The 21281-nt window shown below is 43.0% G+C and overlaps 1 protein-coding gene across 5 annotated transcripts in view; it reads left to right on the top strand.

The window, feature by feature from the left end:
- The window catches only part of tle2a (TLE family member 2, transcriptional corepressor a), a 125646-nt gene extending 107278 nt beyond the window's left edge, over positions 1-18368 (top strand). For all 5 annotated transcript variants that reach the window (XM_051935260.1, XM_051935259.1, XM_051935262.1 and 2 more), the window contains 5 exons: positions 3019-3266; positions 3357-3504; positions 3584-3734; positions 11284-11360; positions 16946-18368. In XM_051935260.1, the coding sequence (XP_051791220.1) occupies positions 3019-3266; positions 3357-3504; positions 3584-3734; positions 11284-11360; positions 16946-17053 (732 nt within the window). In that variant the 3' untranslated portion in view covers positions 17054-18368. The remainder of the gene's footprint in view (positions 1-3018; positions 3267-3356; positions 3505-3583; positions 3735-11283; positions 11361-16945) is intronic.
- Positions 18369-21281: the final 2913 nt, after the last annotated feature.

The raw sequence follows: 21281 nt of genomic DNA, 5'->3' as shown, positions 1-21281 counted from the left end.
ATCCGCCCAAGATGCCCACCAAAAGGACTGTCATGATAATATTTAAGGAAGTCAGGCACATACTCTTCCGGGACCACTAACTGGCACTTGGATCCTCCGAGTTTGGCTGGCACCACATGGAAAAGGACTTCCTGGATGTCCTTGAAATGTATGCGATCATATCCAACATTTTCAGAATTTTCACTAACCTTTTGACATACAGGTCTCAAGCTAGGTCCTGCATACTTAAAGGTAGGTCTGACCATTGAGTTTGAGCAGTGGCCACACATATATCCCCAGACATCCAACAAATCCGGGACAGTGCATCCGGGACGATGATGTTGCAGCCCTTCTAGTAGAGCACCTTGAAATTAAAAGCTTGGAGGCACAAAACCCATCTGGTTAGTCGAGATGATGTCTTTGGCTGATTAAAGGCCCAAGTCGGTGCATTATGATCCGTGAAGACCTCAAATTCCACACCTTCTAGGAAGTGGCGCCATTTTTCCACAGCCCAGACCACCACCAAGCATTCTTTTTCCGAAGTGGAGTAATTTAGCTCAGCCCCATGCCAAGCCCTTGAGCCATAAGAAATTACCTTCTGATCCCCCTCGATCGTTTGGGTCAGAACTGCTCCAAGCCCGATATTGGAACTTGAAAAATGAGTCGTTCATCAGGTTGAGCCAGGATGGGTGGAGATTGGAGAGCCCCCTTTAATTGTTCAACTGCATCCTGACATTGAGCTGTCCACTCCAATGGAACATCCTTCTTCTTAAGGTGATGCAAGGGTGTGGTAATGTCAGCCAATCGAGGGATAAATTTGTGGTACCATCCTACAAGACCAAAAAACCTCTGCAGACTTTTAAGATCTGTGGGGGTAGGATAGCCCTGAATTACCACAACCTTTTCAGTGTCCACTTCAACCCCTTTTCCCGACACCACATGGCCCAAGAACCTAATCTGGGTTTGAAGGAAACAACGCTTCTCCACATTCAGAGTCAGATGAGCCTGTTGCAGCCTCTGGAAGACCAGGACGAATTGTTACAATCTTGTCTAATCTATTGAGTTATCTATCTGGAAAGGGAAGGGTGATCGCCCGGATTGTGGCAACTACTACACACCTCTCGGTGATGGGTAAGGTCCTTGCTAGGGATGTCCTCAATAGGATCCGTGATCACTTGCTCACCTACCAGCGACCAGAGCAGTCTGGTTGTATGCCTAAGAAGTCTACCGCACCCTGGCACTGAGGATTCTCATGGAGCACAAACGTGAATATCGGCAGAGTTTCTTTGTAGTCTTTGTAGGTTTTCATAAAGTGTTTGACTCAGTTGATCAAGCTGCCCCTGTGGGACATCTTGAGACTTTGTGGGATTCCCTCAAGGTTGCTGCTGGATATCATGGCCGGCCTGTACACTGGTACTGTGAGTGCTGTGCAGAGTGGAGGCAGAAACTGTGTGTTTCCCAGTTGATTCTGGGGTTCATCAGGGGTGTGTTTTTGCTCCTCCTCTGTTCAATGCTTGTATGGACTTAGTGTTGGTCAGGGTCATGGGGTCCAGCAGCTGTGGGGCATCTGTTGGTGAAGAAAGATTCACTGATCTTGACATTGCTGACGAAGCTCTGATCTTCACTGAGTCAATGGAGGCTCTGATCGGGGGTCTCAAGAGACTGAGCAAGGAGTCTGAGTGTCTGGGCTTGCGAGTGTCCTGGATAAAAACCAAGATCCAGGCCTTTGATGACCTCCTGGGCACAGCCATCAGCAGTGTGTCGGTCTGCGGAGAGAGTGTCGACCTTGTCGAGAGGTTTACTTACCTCAGCAGTGATATTGATGTCTCTGGTTATTCTTCCTTTAAAGTCAGTAGACGGATTGGGAGAGCATGGGGGGGTCTTGAGGTCACTGGAAATGGGTGTGTGGCGCTCCTGATATCTATGCAAAAGGACAAAGGTCCAAGTCTTGGTGCTTCCTGTCTTTCTATATGGTTGTGAGACATGGACGCTATCCAGTGAACTGAGGTGAAGACTGGACTCCTTTGGTACGGTGTCTCTTCGGAGGATCCTTTGGTACTGCTGGTTTTAGCTTTGTGTCGAATGAGCAGTTGCTCACAGAGTCCCGAATGAGGCACATTACCAGCATTCCGAGGGAGCGTCAGTTACAAAACTATGGTCATGTGGCGCGATTTCCCAAGGGTGATTCGTCTTGCAGAATCCTTGTTGAGGACCCGAGTGGCTGGACCAGGCCAAGGGGACACCCACGTCACAGCAGACGGAGTCAGATAAATGTTCATTTCTGGAGGGTGAGACTGGACCGCATGTTTGCCTAGGGGGGTTGCTAACCAGGATCCCGAGCAGTTTCGTCATGTGGTGGGTGCGGGAACACGCTGTACCAGTTCATTCTCTCCCACCTGACCTGACCTAACCTTGTAGTTGCTGCTGATCATGCAGTCAATACAATTTACTCTTAGAATTAGGACAGTCCAAAGGACCTGAGGTGATCATGGACACCATGGGTCTGAGTTTGTGACTCGTTACCAAGTGTGAATGCCCACTTTGTGTAACACCTGGTGCCTTTTGAGAGCATCTCCTATGAGTGGACTCTGGGAAATTTTCTTGGAAATATGAGAGGTGTACAAGATCATAAGTACTTTTGCTTGCATGGTGCATTACCCAAGAAAATGATTAAAATGAGAAAATTCCCTTTACGTCGTGTAATGCAAATAGGATTTGAGCGGTAAAAAACCCCACAGTTCTCAAAGGAGCTCTTTAAATATTACTGATGAACATGAAATTGGTTGTTGGACTTGAGGGTGAGAAGACGAGTTTCAGATGTTCTACCAAAAAACGTCTTAACTGTTGAAGAGATTCACCATTCTTAAATGTTCCCCTATTGATGTATACAGGCATGTGTCACAAAAATTCATTTTTAGGCCTTGCACATTTTGGCCTTAAACTCTCCTGTCTTGGTTCTGAGTTTCTTTTGGATGTCCTTCCTCTGTGGTCTGCTCTGCACACATTTCTAATCTCAATACTCATTTTCTGTTTCACCAGAACCGGGACAACTATATCCGCTCCTGCAAGCTGCTTCCTGATGGTCGGACCCTCATTGTGGGCGGCGAGGCCAGCACTTTGTCCATCTGGGACCTGGCCACTCCAACTCCTCGGATTAAAGCAGAGCTGACGTCCTCCGCACCGGCCTGCTACGCCCTCGCAATCAGCCCCGATGCCAAAGTGTGCTTTTCCTGTTGCAGTGATGGCAACATTGTGGTGTGGGACTTGCAGAATCAGACTCTTGTCAGGTATGTGTCTCCGGGAGTCCTTTTAGTGTGCGTTAAACTCCTCCTTATCATCATCATCTGGCTGCAGCTTCATGTTTTCTCCTCCTTTAGGCAGTTTCAGGGCCACACAGACGGTGCCAGCTGCATAGACATTTCAAATGACGGGACCAAACTGTGGACAGGAGGCTTGGATAACACGGTCCGCTGCTGGGATCTGAGGGAGGGCAGGCAGCTTCAGCAGCACGACTTCACGTCACAGGTACGGGACAGGGTCGCAGTGGGAGGGGCTAAAGTGCAGCCCATTGCTTCCAGCTCTGATTTCTATAATGTCTTTGCAGATCTTCTCTTTGGGGTATTGTCCTACAGGGGAGTGGCTTGCTGTTGGCATGGAGAGCAGCAATGTCGAGGTTCTTCACGTGTCTAAGCCTGACAAGTACCAGCTGCACCTTCACGAAAGCTGTGTGCTTTCTCTTAAATTCGCCTACTGTGGTGAGTGATGTGTCTTGCTCAAAAGTGGACCGTCTCTTATTGTTGTTGCTGGCTTTAGGTTGTCATTTAAATTGACTGAAAGTAAGAAGTGAGTGTCCGTCTAATTCTATGTTGACTGCTCAGCTCAAAGGTCCAGAATGCCTGTCATTAGAGAAATGTGATTAACCCCCTGTGCTCTGCCAAAGTATTCTTTATAGTCGCGCTGATTGATGTTTTGCATGATGATGTGCTGTTACTTACGAGGGTGAGTCCAAAATTATCCACACTCTGGCTGTAGAATTTATAACCTTCAGGAGAGACAAATACATCATTTTTTGACATAATCTCCCTGCTCTTCAGTACACTTTGTCCATCTGTCAACAACCTTTCGTATTCCTTCATTAAGAAGTGTTTTAGGCTGAGCTGCAAACCACAAATTCTCCACTGTCTTCACCTCTTCATCAGACATGAATCTTCATCCTCGTAGGGCTTCTTTCAGGGGACCAGACAGGTGATAATCTGATGGGGCGAGATCAGGACCATAGGGAGGACGCTGTGATACCTCAAAACAAAGTCTTAACCAAGTGTCAATAGTCTTGGTAGCGGTGTGTGGACGTGCGTTGTCATATAAGAACACAATGCCCTTGGATGACAGTCCTTTGTGTTTTGTCTGAAGTTTAGGCTTTAGCTCTTCAGTGAGCATCTTACTCTGACAAGCACTGTTGATTGTTGTACCTTTTTCCTGATAATATTCCAATATTGGCCCTTGAAAATCCCAGAAAACTCTAAGCATCAATTTTCCAGCTGATGGTTGACTTTTGAACTTCTTTTTGGTCTGCGATTGAGGATGCTTCCATGCCATACTCTGCTGTTTACTCTCAGGCTCATGGTGATAAATCCATGTCTCGTCACTATAAGAAACTGTCGCCTTCCTTAGAGTATAAGTCCAAATTTTGTTTGCAGATATCCAAACACTTCTGTTTGTGCTCTTTTGTGAGTTGTTGCGGTTACCGTCTCGCACAAACTTCTCGAAACCCAAGTCTGTCGTGGAGTACTGCATAGGCCGAGCCAGAGCTGTTTTGCCGCATCATTTACTGTCACTTGTCTATTCAACAGAATCATTTCACATCTACTGTCAATGTTGTCATCAGTCGTGGACGTGCGTCCACCTCCTTCTTCATGGCTGAAACTTGTGCGACCTTCCTTGAACTTCCCAATCTATTCATACACACTTCTTCACGACAAAACACTCTCTCCATACTGTGCACAAAATCGATAAATATCTGCACCAGGCACACCCTCAGACCACAAAAAACGAATCACTGCATGTCGCTCTTCTTTTGTGTAAATCTTAAATGGGGCAGCCATTGTTTCTTGCACCGCAGTTACAAATGATCTGTCGTAACACATTCACACGTGCACAGCAGTGACTGGGGAGACGGGGACCTCATACAGAAAGACAGTGCTGCCAGCAGACGGAGTACAGATCATTTTTAACTCCCCCTCGTACATTTGTTCCTGTGTTATTATGGATCATAGAAGGGGGGTGTGGGAGGTCAGTGGATTGAGACAATGTGAAAGTGAAGTAAAAGGGAAGACGAGTTAATCAATGCAGCACTGAAATGCCACCAAGTCTTGCAGCGCCTTCACAAAGCATTCAGACTCCTTCAACTATTTCACGGTTTGCTTTGTTGCAGCCATTCACTAAAATCGTTTGCATTCATTTTTAACCTCATCGAGTAGTAGTAGTACGGTGTTGTACCATGTTAGCCATTATGGATGCAATGAGAAGTCAAGCCAATAAGTGGTATCACCTCATCAAGCAACACTCAACACCCCAGAATGATAAAGCGAAAACAGAATTTCAGGAATACTTGCCAAATTATTAAAAAAAAAAAAAAAAAAACCTGAAATCTCCCATTGGCGCAAGTTTTCAGACCCTTTCCTCTGAACTTAGTTGAAGCCCCTTAGGTAGCAATTCCAGCCTGGAGTCATCTTGGTTTGGACATGTCAAGTTCCATACACCTGGATTTAAGGTTTTTCTGCCATTATTCTCTGCGGTTCCTTTCAAGCTCTGCCAGGCTGGATGGAGACTGTAAGTGGGCAGCTCTTCTAAGGTCTTTCCAGTCAAGGCTATGGCAGGGCTCACAGACGTGACCCTAAGCCTCTTCTGTGTTGTCTTTGCTCTGTGCTTTGGGTCATTGTCCTGTTTGTAGGTGAACCTTCAGCCCGGTCTGGAATGAGTTTTCCTTGAGGATAATCCTGGATTTTGCTCTGTTCAGCTTTCCCTCAACCCTGACGTATTCCATTCCCCGCTGTTGATAAACGACCTCAAAGCATGATGCTGAAATGGTACTGCACTGGTGATGAGTGATGCTTGGATTCCTCCAGGCATGATGGCAATCTCAGATTCATTAAATCAGAGGATCTCATTTTTAACAGGCTGAGAAACCTTTAGATACACTTTTGCAAACTCCAAGTGAGCTTTCATTGGTCTTTCATTGCAAATAGGCTTCTGTTTGCCCATTCTGCCATCAAGTTCGGAATGAGGAGTATTAACGTGACAGCTGTCTTTCTGGAAGTTTCTTCCATCTTCACACAGGTTCTTGGGAGCTCAGGCAGAGTGACCATCAGCTTCTTGGTCAAGGTCCTTCCTCTGCAGTTGCTTACTTTGGCGGAGTGACCAGTTCTTGAAAGAGCTGTGGTTCTTCCAGACTTCTTCCATTTAAGACAGTGGTCTCAAACTCCGGTCCTAGACGGCCACAGTGGCTGCAGGTTTTCATTCTAACCCTTTTCCTAATTGGTGACCAGTTTTTGCTGCTAGTTAACTCCTTTTCCTTTCATTTGAATTGACTTGTTTTTTAAGATTCGTTCCCCTGATTTGCTTCATTTCTTTCCTTTTAATGGCACCAAAACAGAAATGAAATGTGAAGCGAGTGAGACAACAGAAGACCAACTAAGTCAGGGCCTCAAACTCCAAGCAGTTCCTTAATTAGGTGCCGAGTCTTATTGTTAGTTAAACCCCTTCTTTAATTCCAGGGTTTGTTGCTGCTCTTATTGTGCAATAGCAGACATTTCTGAAATTGTTGATTTTCTCTTTTCTAAGAGCAGCACTGTTAAAATGTTTTGTGAACCTGAGCAAATTTGCATTCTTGAGACCCTCATCTTTCTTTATTTTCAGATATTGTATGATGGACACAGTTGGCCCTCCAGGACTGGAGTCTGAGACCACTGATTTAAGAATTATGGAGGCCACTGTGCTCTTTCTGAACCATTGCTGCCAAATTTTCAGTTTTTAGCAGATGGTCTAAATATTTATTTCCATGGGTTTTTTTTTTTTTTCCTTGAATTTTTATTATTTTGCAAAATTACTAAAATCCTGGTTTTTGCTTTGCCCTTCTTGGGGTATTTAGTGTTGCTTGATGAGGGAAACATTAATTCAAATGATTTTAGCCTAAGACTGCAACATAACAAAATGTGAGAAAGTGAAGGGGTCTGAATACTTTCGGAATGATCTGGAAGGGGGTGGGGGTGCCAGTCTCATGCAAGTCCTCTTCTCTTCCAAGGTGTCAAAGTTTTCAAGTTCAAATTTGTTCTCATCTACAAAGTACAGGGTGGCCCGCCTCCACTGAGACGACTGCATTATGTGGTGAAGAGAAAAATGATCATATTTGGCACTCACATTTACAGAAGATGCTGAAAATGCTCTCCTTGTGTGTCAATACATCTTTGTGCCCGTTTCAGCATGTTCATGTACACTCTTTGCACACTGTTTGTTCATGGCCACTTTTTCATGGGCCACCCTGTATAACCAAATCCATACTTGTGTGCCATCACAAAATGAGTCTGAGTGACACAAATAGCAACAACAGACAAAAAGCACAATGAATACCCAAGTATCCTGCCATAAATATGCACATAGTGTGACAGTCTTTTGAGTAGCCTTATGGTCTGTGAATAAAGACTGACTGTAAGAGCCATTTTCCAGTTATTTAGGTCATATTAAGTTGATAGAAGTATTTTCTTAGTTATTTTAAATGTTTGCCTATAAACTAGTGCATAGCATATGGGAGGGTCTTATAACCCTCACAAGCTGAATTCTTCTTCTTCTTTCTGCTTCTCCCATTAGGGGTTGCCACAGTGGATCATCTTTTTCCATATCTTTCTGTCCTCTCCATCTTGTTCTGTTACATCCATCACCTGCATGTCTTCTCTCACTATATCCATAAACCTTCTTTTAGGCCTTCCTCTTTTCCTCTTCCCTGGCAGCATCCTTCTCCCAATATACCCAGTATCTCTCCTCTGCACATGTCCAAACCAAAACAATCTCGCCTCTCTGACTTTATCTCCCAACCATCCCACCTGAGCTGACCCTCTAATGTCCTCATTTCTAATCCTATCCATCCTCATCACACCCAGTATAAATCTTACCTTCTTTAACTCTGCCAGCTCTGTCTCCTGCTTTCTGGTCAGTGCCACCATCTCCAACCCATATCACATAGCTGGTCTCACTACCGTCCAGTAGACCTTCCCTTTCACTCTTGCTGATACCCGTCTGTCACATGTTACTCCTGACACTCTTCTCCACCCATTCCACCCTGCCTGCACTCTCTTTTTCACTTCTCTTCCACAATCCCCATTCCTCTGTACTGTTGATCCCAAGTATTTGAACTCCTTCCCACAAGCTGAATTGAATTGGTATATTCTATTTCTTGTCTCTCGGACCATTGATTAGTCTGTTAGTGACTTGCCTTGCATTGTCGTGCATGGAGGGCACAGTTTCAAACCATGACTTAACGTGCTCAGTTGTATGTGCAGAGCCGTACATTTAGAACGTACTGAATATGAAGTAAGGCATAGAGAAACATCTCATCCTTAAGTAAAACAATTGAAGTTGAACAAGAAGAAACATTTTTCCTTTTTTTTGCCTTTTATTCTATGTGTGTATCAACATTTCTCTATTCTTGTTTGCTTTGAAACCTTTTTAACATTAACTTTTTTGGAATAAGAGATTTTATTTGGTATGCTTGATCCTGCCTTACTTTCCGGCAGTTACACCGACCATCATGGACACATTCAGGCCATCCTCAGACATTAAAGTGTTGGAGACCCTTAATGATAACAGAGATGTGTTTTTTTACCCACTTTAGGATTTCCAAAGTGGTGAATCCCAGAAATGTGAAGTTGATGACCATTTCACAGTGCCCCGCATCTTAACTTTATTGTGGTTAAATGTGTCATTTCTGTATGTAAAACACAGAGTACTCACCAAAAGAGTTCAAATACATTAAAACATAATCTGCACTTAAGGGGGCCACAGCATCGGCCATAATGCAGATGTGAGCCTGGTCTGCCTGCAAGTCTGCTCATTAGGTAGAGATTGCTGCACTGGCACTGCTGCGTCAGGAGGCAGACCTCCTCTCCGTAAGCCGTCTCACCCTTATCAGCGATCAGGCCTGTGATTGGGGGGGGGATGTCAGCCACAAATTTAGTGATGGAGCTGAGCTGTGTCACAAATGATGCACCGTACCCCATGTTCATCTGCCCTACGGAGTGCCCGTTGAGACTGACTTGAGATGATGACGTGCCCCCGGAGCAGACAGCCTGGACCGGAGATAATGCTTCTTTGAGCCTTTAATCCCAGGGAACAAGATAATGCCATAGCTAGACATGGAGCGTGTGGTTATTTTTGCACTAGTTTTCCCATTATTACAACCTTGAGCGTCTAGTATTTGTATTTCACATAAATTAGACAGCTGATGTGGTGGCATGCTTGCCTCGCTGATCCAGCACACTTGAATAATTTGTATGTGACAAATAGAATTTGAGTTGATTGAAATGAATCATGTGCACAGCTGCTGTCTGTATGGTGTCTGCATGTCCCCATGAAGTGCATCTTAGCATAACTGGTGACTCTACATTGGCTATCTTTGAGAGGTTAGGAGCAGGTGGCAAGGTGTGCCCTCTCTGATAAACTGGCACCCCTCCTAGGTCTGGTTTCTGCTCAGAGTTACCATGATAGGAGGTGCCTCCTTGTCACTTTGTTCTTGATGAACTCATTTTGAAATCACAGCCTCGATCCACTGAACTAATTCCCTTCATAATTTTAAACACTTCAGTCAGGTCTCCTCTTAATCTTCTTCTGTTTAAACTGTAAAGGCTCAGCTCTTTTAATTGTTCCTCATAACTCATCCCATGTAGCCCTGGCCTCAGCCCTGTCGCTTTTCTCTGGACCTTTTCTAACGCTGCTATGTCCTTTTTGTAGCCTGGAGACCAAAACTGCACACAGGACTCCAGATGAGGCCTCACCAGTGTGTTATAAAGCTTGAGCAGAACTTCCTTGGACTTGTACTCCACACATCAAGGCGCTATATAACCTAACATTCTGTTTGCTTTCTTAATGGCTTCTAAACACTGTCGGGAAGTTAATAGCTTACAGTCCACTATGACTCCTAAATCCTTCTCATAAGGTGGACTCTCGATTTTCTGACCACCCATTGTGTATTCAAACCTTTTTACTTACTGCATATCATTCTTTACATTTACTGGCATTAAATTTCATCTGCCCAAGCCTGTATGCCAGCAATGTCCTTCTGTGATGATTTAACGGATTCCAAATTATCTGCCAATCCACCTATCTTGGTATCATCTACAGATTTAGACACCTTGTTACTTATATTCCTTTCTAAATTCTAATTCATATATTATACCCCTGACTCCCTCATATCCTGTTTCTTGATCCTGCTCTTGACATTTGTTCTATTTCTGTGAGTGACCTTTTAAACATTAAGCAGGGTTTTGAAATCAGATGGACCCCTTGTTTTATTTTCAGCATGTTCATGTTAGACATGACCAGGGGGTCACTTTCTCCAAAAATGGTAGCAGTAGAAAAATAAAAACACTTTCTAGTTGTAGCATCCTGTTGAATTTAAAGTCCTAAATTGGGGAGGTGAAAACTTCTATGGCCATGGCTGCCCAAGTCACAGGATGAATTACACCTTGGGTTAGCGGAAAATGTGCACAGAATGTCTGAATGGTTTTAACTCTTGTTCCTTTTGTCTTTGTGGCCTTCTCAAGAATTATTCTTGGAGTGGTGGCTCTGAGGCTAGGGATCTGCACTGGCAAGCCGAAGGTTTCCGGTTCGAATCCCATAAATGCCAATAGGGACTCTGCTCTTTTGGGCCCTTAACCTGCAATTGCTGAGCACTTTGCATTTATATAGCGCTTTTCTCACTACTCAAAGAATTATTATTATTATTCTCCACATCCTTGTTTCCTTTTATTGTTGTGTGTGATTGCCCCGTGACCCTGTAATTAGGATATAGTGGGTTGGGTGATGGATGGATGGTTTAATTTTTGACACCCATCCATGGCCTTGAATTGAGCTAAGCAGGTTTTGAGAATATTAGGATGTTACACTTTGTATGACTTAATAGGCTGGGTAAAGGTTTTAGGATTTGGAATGGTGAAATCATTAGACTAGCAAAGATGCTGTGTTTAGTGTCTCAAATTCGGTCTGGACTTTAAGTTATAAACGTAATTTTTTTTTCTCTCTCCATTTGTCTTCCAGGAAAATGGTTTGTGAGCACTGGCAAAGATAACCTTCTAAATGCATGGAGGACTCCTTATGGCGCCAGCATATTCCAGGTAGGAGAACTGAAGTTCTTTTTATATTTGGGATAATCTGACTTGTTTCATATTTGCAAATAGCTTTTATTAACTTTCAGATGACAATAAAAACGTTTCTAGCATCATCATGTACAGTATGTGAGATGCACAAGAAGAAAAAATTGGCCTCTGGATTGTCTGGGTGCTTAGTTAGGTGGCTTATGAAGAATTATTCATGTAATTATATTTTCCAGTTCTCTCTCTAATGCTAGTATTGTAATACATATTCATGTCTTTATCTACAGTGGATTTAGTAAGTTTTCAGACCCTGTTTTATCGTGTAAGGTCCTGTTTTCCCCTTTATGCTCTTTTTTGTGTAGACCTTAGTAACAATGTCTTAAATCCCAGACACGTACCTCTCTGTGATCAGGTACTTTAGCACTTCGTCCCACTTCCCTTCTACATCTGTAACCTCCGGCAATTAGACAACGCAAAGTACCAGGCAGGAGTTAAGTTACACATTTAATTATGTATTATTGGTAAAATGACCAAAATATTAAGGAAGCAGAATACTACATGTATATCAGCACCACACCCTTACAACTTAAGCAGCAGTGCATTGTGGGTCCACAGGCGGATCTTGGCTTATCTTTGGTATAGCTTGGGCTTTGCTACTACATGGCCATTAAATGGAGTATTGAAACGGGCTACATGGGTGCCAAAGTAGAGTTGTCCTCATTATGGTCTTCCCTTCCCTGGCCAGATGGTGAGAGAGAGAGAAGTAAAAGCAAGTTGATCAGCATTACGCCATTCTCATCATAAAAAAGAACCAATGGGGCGTCGTCGTACAGAATGGCCTTTTGATTCAAAGCCAGTCATAAACAGCCATACTTTCTACCAATGGCATTCCTTTTCTAGTCCCTTCCTGTCCACTTACTACTGAAGGATCTCGGGTACAACTCATTCACCAGTTGCTTCGTTTAGTCACTTAACGGCCTTTCTACTCTGAGTGGCTTATAGGCCCATGTAAGTCCAAACACAGCCACCCTTTGCCAGGCTGGTCTGATGCTGTGCCCCCCTCACTATAAATTCCTCATCCTGAGTCCATCCTAAAGACTAGGGCTGGTTAGGTGAACCTCAAAACCCTGCTGGTCTCATCAGTGCAGTAGAACTTGCCTACTGAAACACACTCTTAATATTACATTTTCTTTGTCTAGTTTAACAAACAAGGACATACCAAATACTTAACAATTTATAGGCTGGAAATCAGTCCACCACCACCCCCTGTGACTTTTTGCACTCTTTCTGTTATAGATTTAATTTTAAGTGGATAAAGTTGTCATATTTGCCTATCAATTTACACTCAATAACCCTCTATAATAAAGTGAAAACATGTTTTTTGAGAGGTTTGTAAATTTATTAAAAATCTAAAACAGATTGCATCCTATTTGCTTTAATTCTCCTTCACTTCTGTCTGGAATGGAATTGGAATTCACCAGTGACAAAGTCATTGGACTGGACATCGTTTAGAAAGGAACACACCGGAGTATAGAAGGTCTCACAATTCACACTGCATGTCGGGACAAAAGCCAGGCCATGAAGTCTAAGACCTCCGGGTTGGGGGACTAGAGCATATCCCAGCTAGCATAGGACGCAAGACAGAAAAGAACCCTAGAGCGGGTGCAGTCCATCGCAGGGCAAACACACAAGGGCCAATTTAGAGTTGCCAATTCACGTATCCTGCATGTCTTTGGACTGGGGGGGGGGGCAGGATGGGGACCCACGCAGGAACTGGAAGAACATGCTAACTCCACGCAGGGAGTACTAGGGATATGCAGGGCAGTAGCACTACCACTGTGCCACCATGCTGCCCAAAACTAGATGTGACAACCAATAAAAACTGGCATGTTTCTTCTTGTTCAACTTCAATTGTTTCTTTACTTAAGGATGTGTTGTTTCTCTCTACTTCACATTCAGTACATTCTAAATGTACGGCTCTGCACGTACAACTGAGCACGTTAAGACATGATGTAAACCACTAACCACAGACCCTTCAAGCTTTAAATCAAACCCAGTCATCCTTGACGGCCACCGTATAATTTACAAAAGCTGAGCTGTTTGTCCTCTCATCGAAGGCTGCCTCTTTCCCTTGAAGTGACCTGTCACAGGGTGAGCATTTGGCTAATGTAGGCCACACAGCTAGTGATTTCATTGGCTTAGGCATTCTCTGCATGGCAAACACAGGATATCTGATTGGTCAGATCATTTTTCTTTTGATTAGAAGTGGTGTCTCTGAAGATTAAATGATGTGTGTCAGCTAGGATGGCACCTGTGGGAACAGTGCAATGTTGGCCTAATTTACTTAAAGAGTACAGTAATCCCTCCTCGATCGCGGGGGTTGTGTTCCAGAACCCCCCGTGAAAGGTGAAAATCCGCAAAGTAAAAACCATATTATATATTTTAATCCCTTATAAACTCTCCCACACTGTTATAAACATTTCCCACACAATTATACAGCATAAACCCTTTGTATTCCCTTAGATATTAGGTAAGATTCATTGAAATTATGTATGTAAACACACTGTTTGTTTATATACAGTAAAACCTAAATATTATTTTAAAGATATCGTGCGTCTCTGATATCACGTGTTACAGCCATTACGACAGATAGGCCACCAGCAATAAATACGTACAATGCAAGAAAAATTGTATACAGTAAAATGTGTGTACAGTGACACTATGTACATGTAATAAGTACTGTATGTAGAAAATTAATTATGGTTACAGCTCTTCTAAAAGGAGCCTCTTCAGGCGACTGTGTAGCACCGCCGTTGTTCTTCTTCCGGCAGTCTTCAATCCAAATCCCTAAAGCAGATTCCATCCGGACTACCGCCTTATTACATCCACTTACAACTCATTTTGCGCCCTGGTTAAAGGACACTGTGGCCGTAGATCTTATATTCTTTTCCTCCTTTTTAAATAAAAAGAATCGTGGACTCATTGATGCCGTAATGGCATCCTGTCCCTTCCTTCAACATATCCAAAACTTTTACTTTTTCGGCAATCGTTAGCATCTTCAGTTGGCGCTTGGGCACAGCCCCTGAAGAAGTAGCAGGAGCACGTTGATGCTGAATGAGCAAGACGAGACTTCCTGGTTAATGCAGCGGAATCGAATTCGGCGCTCCATCGCTGAGCCAATCAGCACACAGGAACTTAACTGCATGCTCTGATTGGGTAGCTTCTCAGCCATCCGCCACTAGCATCCCTTGTATGAAATCAACTGGGCAAACCAACTGAAGAAGCATGTACCAGAAGTAAAAAGACCCATTGTCCGCAGAAACCCGCGAAGCAGCAAAAAATCCATGTTATATATTTAGGTATGCTTACATATGCTGATGTATGGCACTGTCCTGGGAAATGCAGGTCACCCTGACTAGATGCTAATGATGGTAATGCAGAGCACAAACTACTGTATATAAATTATACTGACCAGCCTAAGGTCCAGCTTCAGATTTTTAGCCCAAATGACAAATGGGCATATGCAAATTTTTTAGTGCATAATGCCCTGTGGTTAAAAGACACTTCTGTGGTCCACAGTGTTTATGGATTTTGATTTTTTTTTTTTTGTTCTTGCCATCGATTGTTTGGCAAATTGAAAATATTTGCTATAGGAAAAAAAAATGCTACTGTGTGTCTGTGTCTGTGTGTGTGTGTCTGGTCCCTCCGAGCAATCTGATTAGTCAATTTGGCTTTGGTGGCTCAGTGGTAAGGATAATGATCTAAAACTTTAGCGGTGTGAATAGGGATGATGACACCATACTGTAGTGGTGTGAAGTTGAATTCCTGATTGTGATCATTTTTTTTTGCTTCCACAAAGAAGTAGTTAAAATGGAGGATTTCAGCAACGAGTGAAATTAAGTCACTAAACACTAACGATGTGCAACCCGAATCACTTCAGAGATGGAAAGTAGTCACGAGAATATGAATGACGTTTTCACAGTGGGTAATGGGGGGTCTGTCTACCATTGGTGGTACTCAAAAAGTGGATTGGAAGTGAGCAAGGTGCCTGAGAAGACAGTGTCTGAGAAGCAGGCTTTACAAGAATACGATCAAGAGAGGAAGTGGCAGACAAGAGAGGATGAGACACACAGAGATACAGAGGAAAGACATTGGAGGAACATTGACGGTACACTTAAGGTGAAGAGAGGTTGAGACGTGCAAAGGTAACGAGAAAAGGAGTAGAAGAAATGCTGACGGTACACTTAGGGCAAGAGAGGTTGAGACACACAAGGATATCGAGGAGAAGCGTATGAGAAATGCTGACACTATACATAGGACAGCAGAGGTTGAGATATGCAAGGAAATTGAGAGAAGGTGTAGTGCCAAGAGAGTTTGAGACACACAGTGGCACTGAGAAGAGGTGTAGGAGGAATACAGGACTGAGGGGTTGAGACATGCGAGGATACCAACAAAAGGCATAGGAGAAATGCTGATGGTACACATAGGGAAAGAGAGTTTGAGGCATGCAAGTAGATCGAGGAGAGGTGTCGGAGAAACGCCAACACTGTATGTAGGACAGCAGAAGTTGAGACATGCAAGGAACTGGGAGGAAGGCATAGAAGAAATGACCACTGGATCCGTAGTTCCAAGAGAGGTTGAGACATGTGAGAATACCGAGAAGAGAAGTAGGAGAAATGCTGACGGTACACATAGGGAAAGGGAGTTTGAGGCGTGCAAGAATATCGAGGAGAGGTGTAGGAGACATGCCCACAGTATGCGTAGTGTCAAGAGAGTTTGAGGCGCACAAGAATACAGAGGAAAGACACAGGAGGAATCGGACAGCAGACATTGAGACATACGAGGATACTGAAAAAAAGCGTAGGAGTGCTGATGGTACACATCGGGCAAGAGAGGTTGAACCATTTGAGAACACGGAGGAGAGGTGTAGGAGAAACACTCCAGGTACACATAGGGCAAGAGACATTGAGGCAATCGCAGATACCAAGACGGACATCAGAACAGGTGGGCCTATTTCTTCCTCAGCCATTGTTTGCACATGGCCAGCTGTATGTGGCTCTCAAGAGTCAAGAAAAGATGTGAAGGTGACGATAGCGGGTGAGGAATCCAAAAGTGATGCATGAAGTGTGGTGTATAGAGAGGGCCTTTCAGTTAGTAGTAGAACACACTTAGGGGATATGGTGCCATATATGCCATGTATATTTAATGATGATGTTTAAAGAACATGAGAACAGAATTACTACATTTTTGCTATTAACTAAATTACATTTTTAATCCATGTTAATTATTTAAAAACTTAATTATATTTGCAACAGCTATTATCAATTTAATGACTTTATATCTATCTCTCATATTATAATATTTCTGTGTGTGTAAATATAGATATAGAGAGATAGATGTATCTCTATATCTATATATCTAAATGTATTCTCTAACCTGCCTTCTACAGGTAAGTGTAGCTAGTAAGTAGGAAATCCTGATATGACCATCTCCCTAATGGTGATTGTCTTTCTGACAGGCGCCTTGTCGTCCTGTGTCTGATTTGTCTCGCCAGTTTTTATGTGCATGTTGATCGGCGACTCTGTTCCCTTTGCTCTTTTCTGCAGTCCAAGGAATCCTCTTCTGTTCTGAGTTGTGACATCTCACCAGACGATCAATTCATCGTCACGGGCTCCGGAGACAAAAAGGCCACAGTTTATGAGGTCATCTACTGATCCCCAGGAGCTGAAGTCCCTGCCCCCAATTCAAGCGGACATTGGCCAGGGGGCAAAGCAGGGAACACGTGGATTCAACAAGAAAGAAGGAAAGTATTTAGGGCTTGAAGAAAGACTGCACTAGACTTGAGGAGTGGAGGAGAAAGCAAAAGCCTGACCTTGGCACAAGAGGGACCCGTGGTGGTAATGTTATAAGGGAGGGCATTGCATCCTCTGAAAGGAATTTTTGAAGCATTCAGGGCACACAAAATGAAACTTGGAGGGAATCTGACAAGACAGATGGTTTACTTGGCACAAGCAGACCACTGTAACGTTTCCCATAATCCTATGCACCCTCCACACCTTTCCATGCTAGGAGGACTGCTTTATACACAGAACCTTTATAATTTGGAGGGTCACTGCTGGCCTTTACGTCCCACTGAATTGTCTGAAATTTGCATTCTTCTCACCTCCTTGCAGTGGCGTCCTTTCTTTGCATTGCAGGCGGATGTTTTTGTTATGATGGACTTTTAATGACGAATGACAGGAGAGAGAAGTCGAGCACATCTCCATTTAAATGCCTTGCTTGTCCTCACGCACCCAGGATGTTTCTTGGTCTACTGGATAATATAATCCATCAGAGGCATGAGAGAAGCAGTAGCAGGGAAGGCCTGATGTTAGGTCTCTCTTGCACCTTTCTGGCCCACCAGTTCAGTTACTCCCTTTACCAGTGTTCACTCCTGTTGTCTCAACAGGATGGATCTGTGTGCACTGGAAAAGGGACCTGAATAGACGGGCCTTGTGTGCTCCACAGATGGTTAATCCATTGGCTTTTGTGGAGCCAAGCGAGTAGAGGCATGAAGGAAGTCCACGCGGGGGGCATGTGAGATAGGACCATCTGAAAAGTCCTTTTCTTTATGGCTGCTATCCAGCTGTGTCTCTGTCACTGGGGTGAGCGGGCAGAGAAATGATTCAGGTTTGCTTTTCCTTTGTTATTCTCATCCATGTTTCAGCATTCACTACAATCACTGGCTTTGTAGATCAAATGACCGAATTGTAGTGCTTCACACCAGTGTTTCCTCTTTATTGGTTAGTCTATTTGTGGGCATTTATTTCTCTCCTTTAGATGAGAAATGGGCTCCTACGTTTTATATGAAATTAAATATATATATATATATATATGTATATGGGTAAATAGTTTGCATTTTTTTATTTCTTTGCTTCATATTGTTTGAAATTTTGTTTGGGTGAGGGGGAAAGATGGAAGGAGGGTTCACGAGATTTACTGATCCAGAGGTGGATTCACAGTCCAGACCAATAAAGTATTTTATACATATTTATTTATTTATTTATTTACTCTCTCTATTCAAAAACTTTGATTTTCTGTTTAGCTACCTAAACACTTACTTTTCCTTTTCAGCTGTCTGCCTAAAGAACATCAGAAGCATTTTAATGAGAACAGGCCATTCACCCCAACAAAGCTCACCAATCCTATCCACTTAATTCCTCCAAAATATCATCAAGTTGAGTTGTGAAGGTTCCCACTGTCCACCAAACTATTTGGTCATTTATTCCACGTGTCTTTGGTTTTATGTGTGAAGAACAGACTTGCGTGTGTGTGAAATATACCCCTTAAATTTACAACCGTATCCCCTTGTTCTTGTTGAACAAATTTTGAAGTCTAATTGTGCTAAAAGTCTAATGTGCTAATTCTCTTCATACTTTTAAACACTTCAGTCATGTCAGTTCTTAAGCTCCATTTGCTTGAACTGAAAGTTTCATCTCCTACAATCTTTAACTCCAAACTCATCTCTTGCATTCGTGGATTCAGCCCTGCTGCTCTTCTCTGGACCTTGTCTAGCGCTGCTGTGTCCTTTTTGTAGCCTGGAGACCAAAACTGCACACAGGACTCCAGATGAGGCCTCACCAGTGTGTTATAAAGCTTGAGCAGAACCTCCTTGGTCTTGTACTCTACACATCGTGTTATATAATCTGACATTCTGTTAGCCTTCTTAATGGCTTCTAAACCCTGCCAGTCCACTATGACCCCCAGGTCCTTCAAGTTTAAGTCTTCCCATTGTGTATTCAAATCTAACATTTTTACTTCCTTCATGTAACGCTTTGTTTACTGACATTAAACTTCATGTGCCACAAACCTGCCCAACACTGTATGCTGTCCAAGTCCCTCTGTGATGATTCAATGAATTCCAGATTATCTGCTAATCCACCTATCTTGGTATCATCTGCAAATTTAACCAGCTTGTTACTTATATTCCTATCTAAATCATTTATATTTATTAAAAATAGCAGCGGCCTTAGCACTGACCCCTGCTGGTCACCACTCTTAACATCGGCCAATTCTGATGAGGTTCCTCGCACCATCACCCTCTGCTTTCTGTGCCTGAGCCAATTCTGCACCCATCTATAACCCATACCCTGAACTTCTTTTGATTTGATGCCCGCCATTTCATGTGGCACCTTCTCAAATGCTTTCTGAAAGATAAATACCATCATATGCTCCATTTTTGATCGTATCCTTTTGTTGCTTTCATGTAGAATTCCAGCATGTTAGTAAAACATGACCTTCCTCATCTGAAGCCAGGCTGACAGTATAGTATAAATCCTGTTCTTGACGCGCTGCTTGATCATTCCCTTGATAAGTCTTCAATTAATGTTTCTGTAATGCATGTTCAGCTTTCTTGCATTTAGTTACTTGGATCTTCCCAATCACTCTTTTTATATAATGAGATATTTGATATTTTACAGTACTTTGGATTTTCCCCAGTATGTAGTGACTTTCTAAAAATGTGTGTCAGGGATTTATATATAAACTCACTAAACTTCTTAAGCACTCAAGGATAAATGTCATCTGGTCCTGGTGATTTGTTAGATTTCAACTTCTTTCATCCCAGCCGGCAACTCTTCTCTAACAATTTCCAAACCGCTCAGTACCTCATTAGTAGTCCCTGCTACTGTTGGGAGGTTATCTCCTGTTTCTTTATTATCTGTTAAATTGTGGCTGCCTTTATGATCTTTATGGACCATTTCCTTCCATGCTTTAACAGCTTCCTTCGGACTGCTAGTGCCCAGGCAAGCAATACTCACGATGATGACTTCTTCACTAGTCTTGCTTCTGTGTTTTGCTGACCATTCTTAGCATAATTGTTGTTTGATCAACCATAGCCAGATGATCTTGGCTTCCAGTGGTGTTTCTCACTTAACATAATCCACAGCTTCTCTTTGGTTGTATAGTACCTTTCCCCAGCCCAATAATTGACCACGTTAGCTTTAATTCTCTCTCCTTTTTAAATTGCTCAGGTTTCTCATCAGTAAGTAGATGTTGCCAAGAGCACGATAACACGGACTCTTCTGCCCTTCTAGTGCTGACGTCTTTACTTTTCCCGATCTTATCAGGCTTTCTAAAGACGTTTATTTCTTAGCTTGCTTTTAATTTCTCTATATAAAGACTTTCACTTTCTAACCAGCTTTCTGTCATAATATCTACAGACTTTTGTTTTCTATCTGGTAATCTAAATATTGACTTTTCCTATTTAGCTTTTTATCCCTCTATTCAAACATTTTTAATTTCCATTTCCTATTGATTTACCTGACGACTTTCATTTCCTATCTAGTTATCTAAAATCTTCCATTTCCTATCTAGCTAGCTATCGCACTTTATCTATCCCTCTATTCAAAGATTTCCATTTTTTATTTCATTTACCTCGAGTCCTTCTTTTCCTATCTAGCCACAACTATACACAGACTTCTGTTTCTTACCTTGCTATCTATTCCTCTCTTTAAAGATTTATGATTTGTTTATTTCATTTCTATCACTCACTCGGTCTTCAGTTTAATACTCATATTTATATGCTATCAATACCTTTATTCAAAGACTTGCCTTTAATAGCAAACTATCCCTCAATTCGACAATTTTCGTTTCCTCGCTGGCTGTATATCGCACTTGCGTTTCCTCGCTGGCTGTATATCGCACTTGCGTTTCCTCGCTGGCTGTATATCGCACTTGCGTTTCCTCGCTGGCTGTATATCGCACTTGCGTTTCCTCGCTGGCTGTATATCGCACTTGCGTTTCCTCGCTGGCTGTATATCGCACTTGCGTTTCCTCGCTGGCTGTATATCGCACTTGCGTTTCCCGTCTGGCTGTATATCGCACTTGCGTTTCCTCGCTGGCTGTATATCCCTTTTGCGTTTCCCGTCTGGCTGTATATCGCACTTGCATTTCCCGTCTGGC

Source organism: Erpetoichthys calabaricus, chromosome 12 (assembly GCF_900747795.2).
Source record: "Erpetoichthys calabaricus chromosome 12, fErpCal1.3, whole genome shotgun sequence".
NCBI classification, from domain to species: Eukaryota; Metazoa; Chordata; class Cladistia; order Polypteriformes; family Polypteridae; genus Erpetoichthys; species Erpetoichthys calabaricus.
Note: the sequence above shows the minus strand (reverse complement) of the source record. Positions and strands in the feature narration are given on the sequence as shown.